At 40.9% G+C, this 19,377-nt stretch overlaps 1 protein-coding gene across 3 annotated transcripts in view; it reads left to right on the forward strand.

Moving 5' to 3' along the window:
- The first annotated feature begins 303 nt into the window (after positions 1–303).
- Positions 304–19,377, forward strand: part of LOC110526459 (tyrosine-protein kinase Fes/Fps) — a 41,637-nt gene continuing 22,563 nt past the window's right edge. The window contains exons 1-7 of one of the 3 annotated variants that reach the window (XM_021607451.2): positions 305–763; positions 2,516–2,776; positions 4,125–4,298; positions 11,475–11,571; positions 11,857–12,040; positions 17,138–17,275; positions 17,387–17,506. In XM_021607451.2, coding sequence (XP_021463126.2) covers positions 2,552–2,776; positions 4,125–4,298; positions 11,475–11,571; positions 11,857–12,040; positions 17,138–17,275; positions 17,387–17,506 — 938 coding nt within the window. In that variant the 5' untranslated portion in view covers positions 305–763; positions 2,516–2,551. Of the gene's footprint in view, positions 764–2,515; positions 2,777–4,124; positions 4,299–11,474; positions 11,572–11,856; positions 12,041–17,137; positions 17,276–17,386; positions 17,507–19,377 lie in introns of all 3 variants that reach the window. The other 2 variants (XM_021607450.2, XM_036980847.1) reach the window with 2 other exon arrangements.

The raw sequence follows: 19,377 nt of genomic DNA on the forward strand, positions 1-19,377 counted from the left end.
GGCCTGTCAGCAATGTCACTTCGCCTGAAATGCAACAAAGAAGTCACCTTTTCCTAGAGAGATTTACACTGTTATCAAAACGTCACGCCAGGGTAAGCCTACACGAACCACAGCCCTTATTTTTTTGTGTTTCTAATATTCCCGATGGGGAAAATGTATGTAGGAAAACGATTGGAACAATTTCCCTGTTTGCCCGCTAGGTTTTATGGGTATTATGACTCATACTGTGATGGTGCATTGCATGTACATTTCATACTTATACATTTCATTGTGCTGTAGGTTGGTGTTATGTATGTGGCAGGTGTTCTACAGCATTTTCAGAAAGTATAATTTTGGATCATGAATGTCACTCGGGCAAGTACTCTAGGCCAATCGCTGCTCAACTAATGTTGTGTTCCAATTTAGTCACCTGCTTACCGTAATTATTGTCCCCGTTAATCCACGCAGATAATGAGCTGTTATGTTTTTGAATCGTGCTGTACACATAGACATTAAAACCAGGGCTGTACCAAGCCTTCCGTCCCGAAGAGGACGCAGTCACTAACCTCCCCAGTCAGTCCCGCTTTGATAGGACAGCGCTGGCTTCCTGCTTTTTATGTTTCTGATGCGAGTATGGTCGCCGTGCCAGACCAGTGATATCAATACTACCTCACTGTAACAGTTTCTGTCGGCACAATTAATGCCTCCTCGATAAGAATTGTCATAGCCTACATATTCTATAAATACTTGAAACGTCGGAGTGAACTGCTAGCAATAACCTGAGGTGAGAATATTTTTTTGTCGACGTAAACTATACTACAGTATACTATTATTTAACTCCTAATGATAGCCGACATGGGCTATTGATAATGATACCATTTGTATCGGATTCAACAGCTAGCTAGCTACACATGCACATCTCCCTATGAAGTTAGAGAAAGGATTTTATGTGATCGAATTTCGATCAAGGTAAACTCAGCAGGGCGGGTTTACATGTTCAGTTGAAGGTTTCGTCAACACATTACTCATCCCTGCTTTATGTACACAGAACAAATATATAAATGCAACAATTTCAAAGATTTTACTGAGTTACAGTTTATATAAGGAAACCAGTCAAGCGAAATAAATAAATTAGGCACTAATCTATGGATTTCACATGACATGCATCTCTTGGTCACAGATACCTTAAAAAAAGGGGCGTGGATCAGAAAACCAGTCAGTATCTGGCATGACCATAATTTGCCTCATGCATTGGGATACATCTCATTCTCATAGAGTTGATCAGGCTGTTGATTGTGGCCTGTGGAATGTTGTCCCACTCCTCTTCAATGGCTGTTCGAAGTTGCTGGATATTGGGTGGAACTGGAACACGCTGTCATATACGTCGCTCCAGAGCATCCCAAACATGCTCATTTCGGTGACATGTCTGGTGAGTATGCAGGCCATAGAAGAACTGGGAAATTTTCAGCTTCCAGTAATTGCGTACAGATCCTTGTGACATGGTGACGTACATTATCATGCTGAAACATGAGGTGATGGTAGGGGATGAATTCCATGACAATGGGCCTCAGGATCTCGTCACGGTACCTCTGTGCATTCAAATTTGCCATTGATAAAATGCATTTATGTTTGTTGTTCATAGCTTATGCCTGCCCATACCATAACCCCACCGCAACCATGGGGCACTCTGTAAACAACGTTGACATCAGAAAACTGCTCACCCACACGACGCCATACACGTGGTCTGCGGTTGTGAGGCCAGTCGGACTTACTGTCAAGTTCTCTAAAATTAAGCTGGAAGCGGCTTATGGTAGATAAATTAACATTCAGTTCTCTGGCTACAGCTCTGCTGGACATTCCTGCAGTCAGCATGCCAGTTGCATGCTCTCTCAATTTAAGAGATCTGTGGGTTATGTGAGAAAACGGCACATTTAAGAGTGCCCTTTTTTGTCCCTGGCACAAAGTGCATGTGTGTAAACATCATGCGCTTTAATCAGCTTCCTTGATATGCCACACCTGTCAGGTGGATGGATCATCTTGGCAAAGGAGAGTGGTTATGGTTGATGCCAGAGTTCCACAGTTGGCTGCATTATATTAAGCCTCAAGTTCAACTTACTTTACCATTCTACTCTGTACTAGTATAATAACTCACTTAGTAAAATTATACTAAAACCAATAAACAGTTTAGAGTCGTGTCACCCTTCTGATCAGTTCTGTATTTCAAGAGGAAGTGCCTCCTAACTGTTTTCTCCCTTGAAAATAAGTCACCCAGAAGTGAAACCCTCCACATGCCACAACTTGTTTAAATAATCAGTTGTGTAGTCTTGGTATTATTTATACACCTTGCCTCACAAGTTGAACTAATTCACCTGACTCTACAGTCCAGTAAAGAAAGTACACCCAAAGTTCAGAGTAGACTGAGGATAAATCCCATGCATTCTCATTCAGTTTTTATTTGAATCTTTCTGCACCTTATTAGCCAGGTCACATGTGTGTGGTTTATTCTCACATCCACTCCAGTGTTTACTGTCTACAGTTTGACTGGGTTCCCACTCCTCTGGGTGCAGATCTGATGGGGTTTGGGGAGGACCTGTGGTGTCCCCAGGCCCACGCGGCCCTGATGCGGCTGCAGGACTCGGAGCTGCGTCTGATGGAGGTGATGAAGAAGTGGATGAGCCAGCGGTCCAAGAGCGACCGGGAGTTCTCTGTTCAGCTGCACCAGATGGCTGCCATGGTTGAAAAACTGGAGGGGTCCCAGCCTGGGGGAGGACCGGACTACATCAGCCAGCTCAATCAGGTACTCTCTGGGTCTATTTGATTGACATTTTTTCTTGTTGACCGCACCTCTTTTGATTTGAATGAAACTTTCAATACATATTTGCCCATCATAGAAGTGGTCAGAAAGTAACTTTTTGGACCTGAATGCCAAAACATTTAGAAGATAGAAGTGCTCAATGTTGAACCATTTTGCGTACCCCGCAATGAGACATCCATGTCTTCGTCACTGGAAAAGATAAACGGTTGGGTTTGATATAATTTAAAAGCTTACAAACAGGGTTGTCATTATTTTATTATTTCTTGAAAAAAAATCTATAATAATAAAACATTATTTTTTAACCTTTAATATAAATTATTTAACACGTGAATTTATTTTACAATTTTCTCATATGTTGTAGCTTAGACCCTATTTTACATCATCTGATGTGTTTGTGTAGTGCCTGCCATCAGTTGATACACATCATGCTCTTGAGTACAGGGTGGGTGACAGTTGTTTGAAATTATACTGTCAATCTTCCATAGGAAACCTATTCAATTTTTTATTATTCGAACCAGTGACTGCAGTGACGCCTCTAGCCATTCCTATTTAAGTTGACATTCGACGGTGGGTGGGTCAGTTGCCATTTTTGTGGTAGTAATTGGAAGTAAAAAAGTATATTACATTTCAATGATGTACCAGCTAAATTGCAGTGGTCTGGGATATGTCCATATGTTTTCATGACACCCACCCTCTTTTCAGAAGTATACTGCGTCTCAACCGATGGAGGGAACAATATAAACATCTCAGATTAAATAGGGTCTAAGCTACAACATAAGGCGAAACAAAAAAAACGTTCTTTACTCATTTGTAGGTAATTGACGTTAAAGGATAAAAAATGACATTATTTTTTGTTTGACAACCCTGTTAAAGTTTTTAAATTATGTCAAACTCAACCATTTATCTTTTCCAATGATTAAGACATGTACAGTATGTCTCATGGTGGGGTAGGCGAAATGGGTCAACTTTGAGCACCTCTAACTCCTAAATGTCTTTGCATTCCGGTCCATTAAGTCCCTTTCTGACCACTTACTTCAACCATGGGCAAATATGAATGGGAAGTTTCATTCAAATCAAAAGAGGTGCGGTCAAAAAGTGATTGAAATAAAGTGGAATGACCCTTACACTATATCAGTGGGTTTTAGCAAGCTCACTGGTTTAGACATGAGACCACATCCACCCCCAGCTGCAATGTGGACTTGACCTTTCAAACATTATTGATGATTGAGCATTACGTTTGATCAGTAGATGGCGATATGCAGAGTATTCACTTTATTAATTCTGTCTCTCCCTGTCTCTTTTTCTCTCTCTGGCCTCCTTCCTCTTTCAGTCGTGGGGTGTGCTGGTGGCTCAGACGGAGAGTTTGAGTCGTGTGATGCGGCGGCAGTCTGAAGACCTGCAGGTTGGGCCTCTCAGCAAACTGACCCTGCTGATCAGAGACAAGCAGCAGCTCAGGAAAACCTACACAGAGCAGTGGAGCCAGCTCAGCCAGGAGCTCAGCAGGGTCAGACACACACACACACACACACACGACTGCATGCACACACACAAACAGATGAACATATCACTTATGAGTTCTGATAGATTCTTTGGTTACCACTCTATTTTAGAGACAGTATACATCTCTATGTAGAGCCTTTTGTCACTGATCATGTCAGTGGCAAAAAAAACACTTCAGCGAGCAGGCCTTTCTAATCGACCTGGCCCGGGTATCCTGGAAGGATATTGACCTCATCCCGTCAGTAGAGGATGCCTGGTTACTCTTCAAAAGTGCTTTCCTCTCAATCTTAAATAAGCATGCCCCATTCAAAAAAAATTAGAAATAAGAACATATATAGCCCTTGGTTCACCCCAGACTTGACTGCCCTTGACCAGCACAAAAACATCCTGTGGCGTTCTGCATTAGCATTGAATAGCTCCCGCGAGATAAAAAACTTCAGGGAAGTCAGGAACCAATATACTCAGTCAGTTAGGAAAGCTAAGGCTAGCTTTTTCAAACAGAAATTTGCTTCCTGTAGCACAAATTCCAAAAAGTTTTGGGACACTGTAAAGTCCATGGAGAATAAGAGCACTTCCTCCCAGCTGCCCACTGCACTGAGGCTAGGAAATACTGTCACCTCCGATTAAATCTATGATAATCGAGAATTTCAAAAAGCATTTTTCTACGGCTGGCCATACTTTCCACCTGGCTACCCCGGCCAACAGCTCTGCACCCCCTGCAGCAACTTGCCCAACCCCCCCGCTTCTCCTTCACTCAAATCCAGACAGCTGATGTTCTGAAAGAGTTGCAAAATCTGGATCTTTACCAATCAGCTGGCCTAGACAATCTGGTCCCTCTCTTTCTAAAATGATCAGCAACCCCTATCACTAACCTGTTCAACCTCTCTTTCGTATCGTCTGAGATCCCCAAAGATTGGAAAGCTGCCGTGGTCATCCCTCTCTTCAAAGGGGGAGACACTCTACACCCAAATTGTTCAGACCTATATCCATCCTGCCCTGCCTTTCTAAAATCTCCGAAAGCCAAGTTAACAAACAGATCACCGACCATTTTGAATCCCACTGTACCTTCTCCACTATGCAATCTGGTTTCTGAGCTGGTCATGGGTGCACCTCAGCCACGCTCCTAAAGATCCTAAACGATATCATAACCGCCATCGATAAAAGACAGTACTGTGCAGCCGTCTTCATCGACCTGGCCAAGGCTTTCGACTTTGTCAATCACTGCATTCTTATCGGCAGACTCAATAGCCTTGGTTTCTCAAATGACTACCTCGCCTGTTTCACCAACTACTTCTCAGATAGAGTTCAGTGTGTCAAATCGGAGGGCATGTTGTCCGGACCTATGGTAGTCTCTATGGGGGTGCCACAGGGTTCAATTCTCGGGCCAACTATTTTCTCTTTATATATCAATGATGTCGTTCTTGCTGCTGGTGATTCTCTGATCCACCTCTACGCAGACGACACCATTCTGTATACTTCTGGCCCTTCTTTGGACACTGTGTTAACAAACCTCCAAATTAGCATCAATAACATACAACACTCCTTCCGTGGCCTCCAACTGCTTTTAAATGCTAGTAAAACTAAATGCATGCTCTTCAACCGATCGTTGCCCACACCCGCCCGCCTGACTAGCATCACTACTCTGGATGGTTCTGACTTAGAATATGTGGACAACTACAAATACCTAGGTGTCTGTAAACTCTCCTTCCAGACTCACATTAAGCATCTCCAATCCAAAATGAAATCTAGAATCAGCATTCTATTTCGCAACAAAGCCTCCTTAACTCATGCTGCCAAACATACCCTCGTAAAACTGACTATCCTACCGATCCTTGACTTCGGCGATGTCATTTACAAAATAGCCTCCAACGCTCTACTCAGCAAACTGGATGTAGTCTATCACAGTGCCATCCGTTTTGTATGCTCTCATTGGCTGGCCCGCACTACATATTCATCGCCAAACCCACTGGCTCCAGGTCATCTGTAAGTCGTTGCTAGGTAAAGCCCCGCCTTATCTCAGCTCACTGGTCACCATAGCGACACCCACCCGTATCTCTGGCTCCAGCAGGTAAATTTCACTGGTCATCCCCAAATCCAACACCTCCTTTGGCCGCATTTCCTTTCAGTTTTCTGCTGCCATTGACTAGAACGAATTGCAAAAATCACTGAAACTGAAGTCTAATATCTCCCTCTCTTTCTTTAAGCATCAGCTGTCAGAGCAGCTTACCGATCACTGTACCTGTACACAGCCAATCTGTAAATAGCACACCCAACAACCTCATCCTCCTATTGTTATTTATCCTCTTGCTCTTTTGCACCCCAGTATTTCTACTTGCACATCAGCATCTGCACATCTATCACTCCAGTGTTAATGCTAAATTGTAATTATTTCACCTCCATGGCCTATTTATTGCCTTACCTCCCTACTCTTCTACATTTGCACACACTGTACATATATTTTTCTATTGTGTTATTGACTGTACGTTTGTTTGTGTAACTCTGTGTTGTTTTTGTTGCACTGCTTTGCTTTATCTTGGCCAGGTCGCCGTTGTAAATGAGAACTTGTTCTCAACTGGTCTACCTGGTTAAACAAAGGTGAAATAAAAAAAGGAAATGTACAAATAATAATTATCAAAAATCCTGTTTCACAAAGGGCTATTACTGTAAGACTATTAATATTACTATAATTAAGGCGTATTGCGCCTACATACCCTTCATAGGAATACTGTTATCACCTGAAACAAACAGTCAAAACAGACGGTCCCCGTGTACTAATATCTGTTTTATGATGTTCTTCATTTGAAGATCGTGGCGTAGGTTGCAAAGAAAGCTGTTTTAAACTTTGGGCTTGAAATAGTTAAAAGAACCACAAATGTGTGAATATAATGCATTTCCTTTTCACCAGTGTGGATATGCAGCAGGCGCTCCTCATTGAGATGCAGAGCTGCACAGTTATTGTAACTTCATTAACAGACAGCACTCAGTTGAAATGAAAGCCAATGGGCTGTAACTGAGTTTGGCCATTGTTGTCTAATTGAGAACTGCTCTTGCATAGCAAATGCATTTTGATGAGCAAAAGCCATCGGGGACTTTAATATGACAATAGTTTTTGCCCTTTCCATGGTTTCTATCATTACCCTATTACGGCGAGCAAATTATGTGTTAATCTTTAATGAATTGTTAGGTTTATGGCTTGCAGTTTGTACATTGCCTGGGTCAGGTTTTGCCTTAGTACCCCTGTATAGTACACTACAAACAAGTCACAGGCGTCATGCAGACATCCTCTGCACTTTCGTAGTGCAATGTATAATTAACCTTTTGTGAACTTTTGTGAAACACCACAGCACAGTTGAAAAATATATGGCAAATATAAATCAAAACTGGATGGTGTTCAGAGATAGATGGGAGGGGTTGAGTGGTTGAAGGATGGAATTAAAAACAAACAAAAGATTACTATTGTAAAATATGCTGTGTCTGTAAATCAATCAATCAATCAAATGTATTTATAAAGCTCTTTTTACATCAGCCTATGTCACAAAGTGTTACACAGAAACCCAGCCTAAAATCCTAAATAGCAAGCAATGCAGATGTAGAAGCACGGTGGCTAGGAAAAACTCCCTAGAAAGTCAGGAATCTAGGAAGAAACTTAGAGAGGAACCAGGCTATGAGGGATGGTCCTCTTCTGGTTGTGCCGGGTGGAGATTATAACAGTACGTGGCCAAGATGTTCAAACGTTCATAGATGACCAGCAGGGTCAAGTAATAATAATAATCACAGTGGGTGCAACAGGTCAACACCTCAGGAGTAAATGTCAGTTGGCTTTTCATAGTCTATCGTTCAGAGTTAGACAGCAGGTGCGGGTGAGGGGGGGGGGGGGGGGGGGGGGGGTTGGGAGAATACTTAAATTCACACAGGACACCGGATAAGACAGGATAAATACTCCAGATATAACAGACTGACCCTAACCCCCGACACATAAACTATTGCAGCATAATTACTGGAGGCTGAGACAGGAGGGGTAGTATGTAGAAGCCAAACACTTATTTTCCACCTTAATTTGCTAATAAATTCAGTAAAATTCCTACAATGTGATTTTCTGGATTTTTTTTCTAATTTTGTCTGTCATAGTTGAAGTGTACCTATGATGAAAATTACAGGCCTCTCTCATCTTTTTAAGTGGGAGAACTTGCACAGTTGGTGGCTGACTAAATACTTTTTCGCCCCACTGTACACCTTAGCCAAATACATTTAAACTCAGTTTTTCATAATTCCCAACATTTAATCCAGTAAAAATTCCCAGTTTTAGGTCAGTTAGGATCACCACTTTATTTTAAGAATGTGAAATGTCAGAATAATAGTAGAGAGAATGATTTATTTCAGTTTTAATTTTTTCATCACATTCCCAGTGGGTCAGAAGTTTACATACACTCAATTAGTATTTGGTAGCATTGCCTTTAAATTGTTTAACTTGGATCAAATGTTTCAGGTAGCCTTCCACAAGCTTCCCACAATAAGTTGGGTGACTTTTGGCCCATTCCTCCTGACAGAGCTGGTGTAACTTTTAGGCCTCCTTGCTCGCACACACTTTTTCAGCTCTGCCCACAAATGTCCTATATGATTGAGATCAGGGCTTTGTGATGGCCACTCCAATACCTTGACTTTGTTGTCCTTAAGCCATTTTGAAACAACTTTGGAAGTATGCTTGGAGTCATTGTCTATTTGGAAGACACATTCATTTCCTGACTGATGTCTTGAGATGTTGCTTCAAAATATCCACATAATTTTCTTTCCTCATGATAACATCTATTTTGTGAAGTGCAACAGGCCCTCCTGCAGCAAAGCACCCCCGCAACATGATGCTGCCACCCCCGTGCTTCACGGTTGGGGGTGGTGTTCTTTGGCTTGCAAGCCTCCCCCTTTTTCCTCCAAACATATCGATGATAATAATGGCCAAACAGTTCTATTTTTGTTTCATCAGACCAGAGGACATTCCTCCAATAAGTATGATCTTTGTCCCCATGTGCAGTTGCAAACCATAGTCTGGCTTTTTAATGTCGGTTTTGGAGCAGTGGCTTCATCCTTGCTGAGCGGCCTTTCAGGTTATGTCAATATAGGAACTGTTTTACTGTGGATATAGATTCTTGTGTACCTGTTTCCTCCAGCATCTTCACAAGGTCCTTTGTTGTTCTGGGATTGCATTGCACTTTTCGCACCAAAGTACGTTCAACTCTAGGAACCAGAAGGTGTCTCATTCCTGAGCAGTATGACAGCTGTGTGGTCCCATGGTGTTTATACTTGCGTACTATTGTTAGTACAGATGAACGTGGTACCTTCAGGCCTTTGGAAATTGTTCCCAAGGATGAACCAGACTTGTGGAGGTCTACAATTTATTTTCTGAGGTCTTGGCTGATTTTTTTTTTATTTTCCCATGATGTCAAGCAAAGGGGCACTGAGTTTGAAAGTAGGCCTTGAAATACATTCACAGGTACACCTCCAATTGTCTCAAATTATGTCAATTATCCTATCAGAAGCATCTAAAGCCATGATATTATTTTCTGGAATTTTCCAAGCTGTTTAAAGGCACAGTCAACTTAGTGTCTGTAAACTTCTGACCCACTGGAATTGTGATACAGTGAAATAATCGGTCTGTAAACAATTGTTGGAAAAGTTACTTGTGTCATGCACAAGTAGATGTCCTAACCGACTTGCCAAAACTATAGTTTGTTAACAAGAAATTTGTGGAGTGGTTGAAAAACGAGTTTTAATGACTCCAACCTAACTGTATGTAAACTTCCATCTTCAACTGTATATATACAAATGGGGGATTGGAAATAATGCAGACAATTACATTGATGGAAGCCACAATCTATCTGCAGTAATAAATCTGATGTACCCCCTAAAAAATAGTTATTTTTAACCTTTAGATCAGTGGTCACCAACCGGTCAATTGCGGTCGACTGGTCGATCTCAAGGCATTCCTAGTCGATCACCAAACATTTCTGTAAATAAAACTACGATAAAGCCTTGTTCCTATTTTTTATTTTGTTTAGTTTTTTTGTTTCATGCTGTTGGCGGTAGGTGCACTTCATTCAGCAGCCCCAGTCCCGGGAAGGCAAAGTGTTCCCATTTTTAACCATTTCATGTGTCAGAAGGTAGAACTCCACCTACCCGGCGTACCTAGAGAACAAATCAAGTGCACCGTCATTGTCATAGCAAAGTTGATACTGTGAAATTTTAAAACTAATACAGCAAAGAGCTACTGTTTTTATGAGTAAGTTCATGTTTAAGTTGTTGTTCAACACTGTCAGCACCTTGTTCAACACTTTTATAAGCCATAAAATACACTTTCTCACTACTTCAACTCATGCTACAACCAGCACTGCAGCTGCAATGAATGATTGTATCAAATTTTTGATAAGCTTGCATTGTTGTTATTATTAGTGGCTTGTCTTTTTTAATATCGAGGAATATTTATCTTTCTCTGATCATAGGAATAACAACATGAATTGGTACATGAGGCAGAAATAATGCAGTGCGACTTGAGTTTTGCCATCAGCTAGAAGACTGTTCTCTTTTCTCAGCGGAGGGACCGCTGCTCCCTGCCTCCCCTCAGACTGAACATCAGATGCAGGCCATCAGTCCAGTAAAATAATAATAATAATACTATGCTCACTCAGCTCTACCTCACAAGTACTACAACAAATTATCTATTCCCAGTGTGATCATATACCTACATTTTTTAAATATAATTTCAAAATTGTCTGAGAAGAACATAATTGGCAGGGCAATTCAAGCATAGCCAATATACAGTGATAATGTATTTGGCCTATAGCCTACTGCACAAACATCATTGCTACAGAACTGTTTTTAATTGGTTAATGTTACATAGGCATTTTGACTCAGAAAGTGATCATGACTCAGAAAGTCACTCCCACTTTTAACAAACCACACCCGTATCACTTGTTTGTACAGTATCACCTCCACTCCTTTTTAAGTACATTTATGATCCCCTCCTTTCCCTCTGATGACGGTGCTGTGTGGTTAGATAGTAGAAATGTATTTGAGGACTCTCATTGTTCTTAGAGAGTGGCTGAATAGCTCTCTACTCATCCCATTTGTTCTTCAATTTATGCACCTTGTTTGGATGAGGTAACACTAATATACCCTTTCCATTTGTCAGGTGACCCAGACAGAGCTGGAGAGGCTGAAGGCCAGCTATAGACAGCTGGTGAGGGATGCAGGGCAGGCAAAGAGGAAGTACCAGGAGGCCAGTAAAGGTGGGGAAGCTCACTCTTGCTCTATATCATTTCTCCAAACAGCACAGACACACTCTCACTTTGACTGACTGAAAGGTTTACATTCTGGACAACAGATGATCATTACCTCCTGATATTTCTGTTTAGACAACTGATGTCCGATTGATTCACCAAATTAACACAGTTGATCATATTAGTAGTGACTATTTGTCATGTGTATTGTTTTTCCACTTCTATGCTACATTTGTGTGTTCTACTGATATATATATATATATACATACATACATATATCTTGTGTTTGTTTAGATAAAGAACGTGAGCGTGCGAGGGAGCGCTATGTGAAGGCTACTCTGAGGCTCCATGAGCTTCATAATGAGTATGTTCTGTCAGTCAGAGCAGCCCAGGTGTACCATCAGCACCACTACAACCAGGCCCAACCTGCCCTGCTCATGGCACTACAGAGCCTACAGCAGGAGATGGTACTCGTACTGTAAGTGTGTGTGTGTGTGGGTGAGTGAGGGGAAAGCACAACTCTGTCAGTGAATTCCCAGTCAGTGATGATCATATTGTGTGTGTACAGCGCGGTAGGGAAGTACTGTGACTCTATGGTCATCCCATTGTTACACTGCATGGTTTTGTATCTCACCTAATATCCTTCTCTTTTGATGGTAAGATTTCAAGTGCTCTCATGAGAAGTTTGACATAATAGTTTTGGGCTGTTGTCCAAACACACATAATGTAATCAATACTGGCCCTGGAGACCCACAGGGTGTGCAGGCTTTTGTTGCAGCTCTGTACTATACATACAGTGCCTTCGGAAAATATTCAGACCCATTGACTTTTTAAACATTTTGTTACGTTACAGCCTTATTCTAAAATTGTTTAAATAAAACAATTTCCTCAGCAATCTACATACAATACCCCATAAAGACAAAGCGAAAACTGTTTTTTATACATTTTGCACATAAAAAACTGAAATACCTTATTTAGATAAATATTCAGACCCTTTGCTATGAGACTTTAAAATGATCTCAGGTGCATCCTGTTTCCATTGATCATCCTTGAGATGTTTCTACAACTTGATTGGAATTCACCTGTGGTAAATTCAATTGATTGGACATGATGATTTGTATTATTGACTGTATGTTTGTTTTACTCCATGTGTAACTCTGTGTCGTTGTATGTGTCGAACTGCTTTGCTTTATCTTGGCCAGGTCGCAATTGTAAATGAGAACTTGTTCTCAACTAGCCTACCTGGTTAAATAAAGGTGTAATAAAAAAAATGTAAAAAAAATTGGAAAGGCACACACCTGTCTATATAAGGTCCCACAGTTGACATTGCATGTCAGAGCAAAAACCAAGCCATGAGGTTGAAAGAATTGTCTGTAGAGCTCTGAGACAGGATTGTGTCGAGGCACAGATCTGGGGAAGGGTACCAAAACATTTCTGCCGCATTGAAGGTTCCCAAGAACACAGTGGCCTCCATCATTCTTAATTGGAAGAAGTTCGGAACCGCCAAGAGCAATCGGGGGAGAAGAGCCTTGGTCAGGGAGTTGATCAAGAACCCGATGGTCACTGACAGAGCTCTAGAGTTCCTCTGTGGAAATTGGAGAACCTTCCAGAAGGACAACCATCTCTGCAGCACTCCGCCACTCAGGCCTTTATGGTAGAGTGGGCAGCCGGAGACCACTCTTCAGTAAAAGGCACATGACAACCCACTTGGAGTTTGCCAAAAGGCACCTGAAGACTCTCAGATCATGAGAAACAATATTCTCTGGTCTGATGAAACCAAGATTGAACTCTTTGGCCTGAATGCCAAGCGTCACGTCTGGAAGAGACCTGGCACCATCCCTACGGTGAAGCGTGGTGGCAGCATCATGCTGTGGGGATGTTTTTCAGTGACAGGGAGACAAGTCAGGATCGAGGAAAAGATGAACGGAGCAAAGTACAGAGAGATCCTTGATGAAAACCTGCTCTAGACCTCTCATGACCTCAGACTGGGGTGAAGGTTCACCATCCAACAGGACAACAACCCTAAGCACACAGCCAAGACAACACAGGAGTGGTTTCTGGACAAGTCTCTGAATTAAAATAATAATAATAATTTCAACTTTTTTCAACCAGGTAGGCCAGTTGAGAACAAGATCTCATTTTCAACTTGTGACCTGGCCAAGATAAAGCAAAGCAGTGCGTCCAAAAACAACAACACAGAGTTACACAAAGGATAAACAAAACATACAGTCAATAACACAATAGAAAAGTCTATGTACAGTGTGTGCAAATGTAGTAAGATTAGGGAGTTAAGGCAATAAATAGGCCATGGTGGCGAAATAATGACAATTTAGCATGAACACTGGAGTGATAGATGTGCAGATGATGATGTGCAAGTTGAGATACTGGGGTGCAAAAGAGCAAAAAAATAAATAACAATATGGGGTGGGTGTGCTATCTACAGATTGGCTGTGTACAGGTAGAGTGGTTGGTAAGCTGCTCTGATTGTTAATGCTTAAAGTTAGTGAGGGAGATATGTCTCCAGCTTCAGTGATTTTTGCAATTCGTTCCAGTCATTGGCAGCAGAGAACTGGAAGGAAAGGCGGCCAAATGAGGTGTTGGCTTTGGGGATGACCAGTGAAATATACCTGCTGGAGCGCGTGTTGCTATGGTGACCAGTGAGCTGAGATAAGGCAGGGCTTTACGTAGCAAAGACATAATTGACCTGGAGCCAGTGGGTTTGGCGACGAATATGTAGCGAGGGCCAGCCAACAGGAGTATACAGATCGCAGTGGTGGGTAGTATATGGACTTTGGTGACAAAACGGATGGCACTGTGATAGACTACATCCAATTTGCTGAGTAGAGTGTTGGAGGCTATTTTGTAAATGACATCGCCGAAGTCAAGGATAGGTAGAATAGTCAGTTTTACGAGGGTATGTTTTAGAGGTCGACCGACTATGATTTTTCAACTCCGATACTGATTATTGGAGGACCAAAAAAAGCCGATACTGATTAGTCGGACGATTTTTTATTTTTTTATTTTTATTGGTTTATTCATTTTTAAATGTTTTTAAAAAGTATGTTTTTTATATATATATATATATATATATATATATATATATATATATATATATATATATATATATATATATATATATATATATATATATTATATATATATATATATATATATTTGTAATAATGACAATTTCAACAATACTGAATGAACAATGAACACTTTTATTTTAACTTAATATATATATAATACATCAATAAAATCAATTTAGTCTCAAATAAATTATGAAACATGTTCAATTTGGTTTAAATAATGCAAAAACAAAGTGTTGGAGAAGAAAGTGCAATATGTGCCATGTAAAAAAGTTCATTGCTCAGAACATGAGAACATATGAAAGCTGGTGGTTCCTTTTAACACGAGTCTTCAATATTCCCAGGTAAGAAGTTTTAGGTTGTAGTAATTATAGGACTATTTCTCTCTCTACCATTTGTATTTCATATACCTTTGACTATTGTTCTAATAGGTACTTTAGTATTGCCAGCCTAATCTTGGGCTTGAAGTCATGAACAGTGCAATGCTTGAAGCATTGCTAAGAGGTGCTGGCAAATGCAGGAAAGTGCTGTTTGAATGAATGCTTATGAGCCTGCTGCTGCCTACCACTGCTCAGTCAGACTGCTCTATCAAATCATAGACTTAATTATAATATAATAACACACAGAAATTACGAGCCTTAGGTCATTAATATGGTCAAATCCGTAAAACTATAATTTCGAAAACAAAAAGTTTATTCTTTCAGTGAAATACGGAACCGTTCCGTATTTTATCTAACGGGTGGCATCCATAAGCCTACATTTTGCTGTTACAATTCACAACCTTCAATGTTATGTCATAATTATGTACAATTCTGGCAAATTAGTTCTCAATGAGCCAGGCGGCCCAAACTGTTGCATATACCCTGACTCTGCGTGCAATGAACGCAAGAGAAGTGACACAATGTCCCTAGATAATATTGCCTTCTAACATTAATTTATTTTAACTAAATATGCAGGTTTAAAAAATATATACTTGTGTATTGATTTTAAGAAAGGCATTGATGTTTATGGCTAGATACATTCGTGCAACGATTGTGCTTTTTTCGCAAATGCGCTTTTGTTAAATCATCCCCCGTTTGGCGCAGTTGGCTGTCTTTGTTAGGAAGAAGTAGTCTTCACACAGTAAGCAAAAAACCAGACGGCCCAAACTGATGCATATACCCTAACTCTGTTGCACAGAACGCAAGAGAATTAACACAATTTCCCTAGTTAAAAGAAATTCATTTTAGCAGGCAATGTTTACTAAATATGCAGGTTTAAAAATATATACTTGTGTATTGATTTTAAGAAAGGCGTTGATGTTTATGGTTAGGTACACATTGGTGCAACAACAGTGCTTTTTTGCGTATGTGCTTGTTAAATCACCCGTTTGGCGAAGTAGGCCGTGATTCAATGATAAATTAACAGCCACCGCATCGATTATATACAACGGAGGACAAGCTAGATAAACTAGTAATATCATCAACCATGTGTAGTTAACTAGGGATTATGTTAGGATTGATTGTTTTTTTATAAGATAAGTTCAATGCTAGCTAGCACCTTACCATGGCTCCGTGATGCACTCGCATAACAGAGACTGTCTCGTGGAGTGCAATATAATCGGTGTCCAAAAATGCAGATTACCGATTGTTATGAAAACTTGAAATCGGCCCTAATTAATCGGCCATTCCGATTAATCGGTCGACCTCCAGTATGTTTGGCAGCATGAGTGAAGGAGGCTTTGTTGCAAAATAGGAAGCCGATTCTAGATTTAATTTTGAATTGGAGATGCTTAATGTGAGTCTGGAAGGGGAGTTTACAGTCTAACCAGACACCTAGGTATTTGTAGTTGTCCACATATTCTACGTCAGAACCTTCCAGAGTTAGTGATGCTAGTCGGGCGGGCGGGTGCGGGCAGCAATCGGTTGAAGAGCATGCATGTCCTTGAGTGGCTCAGCCAGAGCCCGGACTTGAACTCAATCAAACATCTCTGGAGAGACCTGAAAATAGCTGTGCAGCAACCCTCCCCATTCAGCCTGACAGAGCTTGAGAAGATCTGCTGAGAAGAATGGGAGAAACTACCCAAGTACAGGTGTGCCAAGCTTGTAGGATCATACTCAAGATGAATCGAGGCTGTAATCGCTGCCAACGGTGCTTCAACAAAGTAGTGAGTAAAGGGTCTGAATACTTATGTAAATGTCATAGTTCTGTTTATTTCGATTTTTTATGAATCAGCAAACATTTCTAAACAGTTTTTGCTTTGTCATTATGGGGTATTGTGTGTAGATTTAATTTTAGAATAAGGCTATAACCTAACAAAATGTGGAAAAAGTTAAGGTGTCTGAATACTTTCCGAAGTCACTGTACCTATTTAATAACTGATCATCAAGCCTTTGATTAGATGGTACATTAGTGCTGGGCTAGAAAAAAGCCTGCACACCCAGTGGGTCCCCAGACCAGGATGGAATAATACGGCCCAGACCTCTGACTTTTGCCCTGTAACCCAGGAAGGAGATCCTGCAGGAGTACTATGACATGTCCAGTATGCTCCAACATGAGGTCGTATCTGTCCACGAGGAGATGTCTGCTGCTTTGATGGCCATAGAGCCACACAGAGAGTACGAGAGCTTCATCCAACAGAACAGGTATTCAGCTGCAAGTCACTCTGGATAAGAGAATCTGCTAAATTACTCAAATGTAAATATTCAGATCTTAGTGCAGTCAAGAGGCTGAAAAGTTTCACCATGTGTGTTCAGGTCTGTAGGGGAGGTTCCGGTGTGTGTGGAGTTTGACTCTGGTCTTCTGGAGAACACAGATCGACTAAAGACTGGAGAGCTGGAACTAAATGAGCTTACAGTGGAGGGGATCCAGCACAGGTTAGTTTATACGCACACACAGGCACAGCGCAATCAAAAAATATTCAGACCCCTTGACTTTTCCCCCAAAAAGCCTCATTCTAAAATGTACTAAATCCTCATCAATCTACATACAATACCACATAATGACACAGCGAAAACAGGTTTTTATAATTTTTTTCACATTTATGAAAACAAAAAACATATACCTTATTTACTTAAGTATTCAGACCCTTTGCAATGAGACTTGAAATTGAAATCAGGCGCATCCTGTTTCCATTGATCATCCTTGAGATGTTTCTACAACTTGATTGGATTCCACCTGTGGTAAATTCAATTGATTGGACATGATTTGGAAAGGCACATGTATGTCTATACAGTAAGGTTCCCACAGTTGACAGTGCATCTCAGAGAAAAACCAAGTCATGAGGTCGAAGGATTTGTCCGTAGAGCTCTGAGACAGGATTGTGTCGAGGCACAGATCTGGGGAAGGGTACCAAAACATTTCTGCAGCATTGAAGGTCCCCAAGAACAGTTGCCTCCATCATTCTTAAATGGAAGAAGTTCAGAACCGCCAAGACAACCTAGAACTGGCCGCCCGGCCAAACTGAGCAATCGGGGGAGAAGAGCCTTGGTCAGCCTTGGTCAAGAACCCGATGGTCACTCTGACAGAGCTCTAGAGTTCCTCTGTATGAGAGATTGAAAAAACTTTCAGAAGGACAACCATCTCTGCAGCACTCCGCCAATTAGGCCTTTACAGTGCTTTGCGAAAGTATTCGGCCCCCTTGAACTTTGCGACCTTTTGCCACATTTCAGGCTTCAAACATAAAGATATAAAACTGTATTTTTTTGTGAAGAATCAACAACAAGTGGGACACAATCATGAAGTGGAACGACATTTATTGGATATTTCAAACTTTTTTAACAAATCAAAAACTGAAAAATTGGGCGATTTCAGGTTTTCATAACAATCGGTAATCGCCATTTTTGGATGCCGATTATGGCCGATTACATTGCATTCCACAAGGTTACTGCGTGGCAGGCTTGACCACCTGTTACCTGAGTGCAGCGAGGAGCCAAGGTAAGTTGCAGGCTAGAATTAAACGTATATTTTAAAAAACAATCAATCTAAACATAATCACTAGTTAACTCACATGGTTGATGATATTAGTAGGTTAACTAGCTGCATTGCATATAATCAATGCGGTGCCTGTTAATTTATTATTGAATTACAGACTACTTCGCCAAATGAGTGATTTAACAAAAGCACAATCGTTGCACGAATGTACCTAACCACAAACATCAATGCCTTTCTAAAAATCAATACACAGAAGTATATATTTTTTTAAACCTGCATATTTAGTTAAAAGAAATTAATGTTAACTAGGGAAATTGTGTCACTTCTCTTGCGTTCATTGCACACCGAGTCAACAGGACAACTACCCTAAGTACACAGCCAAGACAACGCAGCAGTGGCTTTGGGACCAGTCTCTCTGAATGTCTTTGAGTGGCCCAGCCAGAGCCCGGACTTGAACCTGATCAAACACCTGTGGAGAGACCTGAAAATAGCTGTGCAGCGACACTCCCCATCCAACCTGACAGAGCTTGAGAGGATCTGCAGAGAAGAATGGGAGAAACTCCCCAAATACAGGTGTGCCAAGCTTGTAGTGTCATACCCAAAAAGACTTGGCTGTCATTGCTGCCAAAGGTGCTTCAACAGAGTACTGGTTAAGGGTCTGAATACTTAAGTAAATGTGATATTTCCGTTATTTAAAAAAATAAAAATGTATAAAAAACTGTTTTTGCTTTGTCATTATGGGGTAATTTGTGTAGATTGATGAGGATAATTATTTATTTTTAAAAGTCTGTAACGTAACAATAAAAACAGGCCA

This window comes from Oncorhynchus mykiss, chromosome 6 (assembly GCF_013265735.2).
Source record: "Oncorhynchus mykiss isolate Arlee chromosome 6, USDA_OmykA_1.1, whole genome shotgun sequence".
NCBI lineage: Eukaryota > Metazoa > Chordata > Actinopteri > Salmoniformes > Salmonidae > Oncorhynchus > Oncorhynchus mykiss.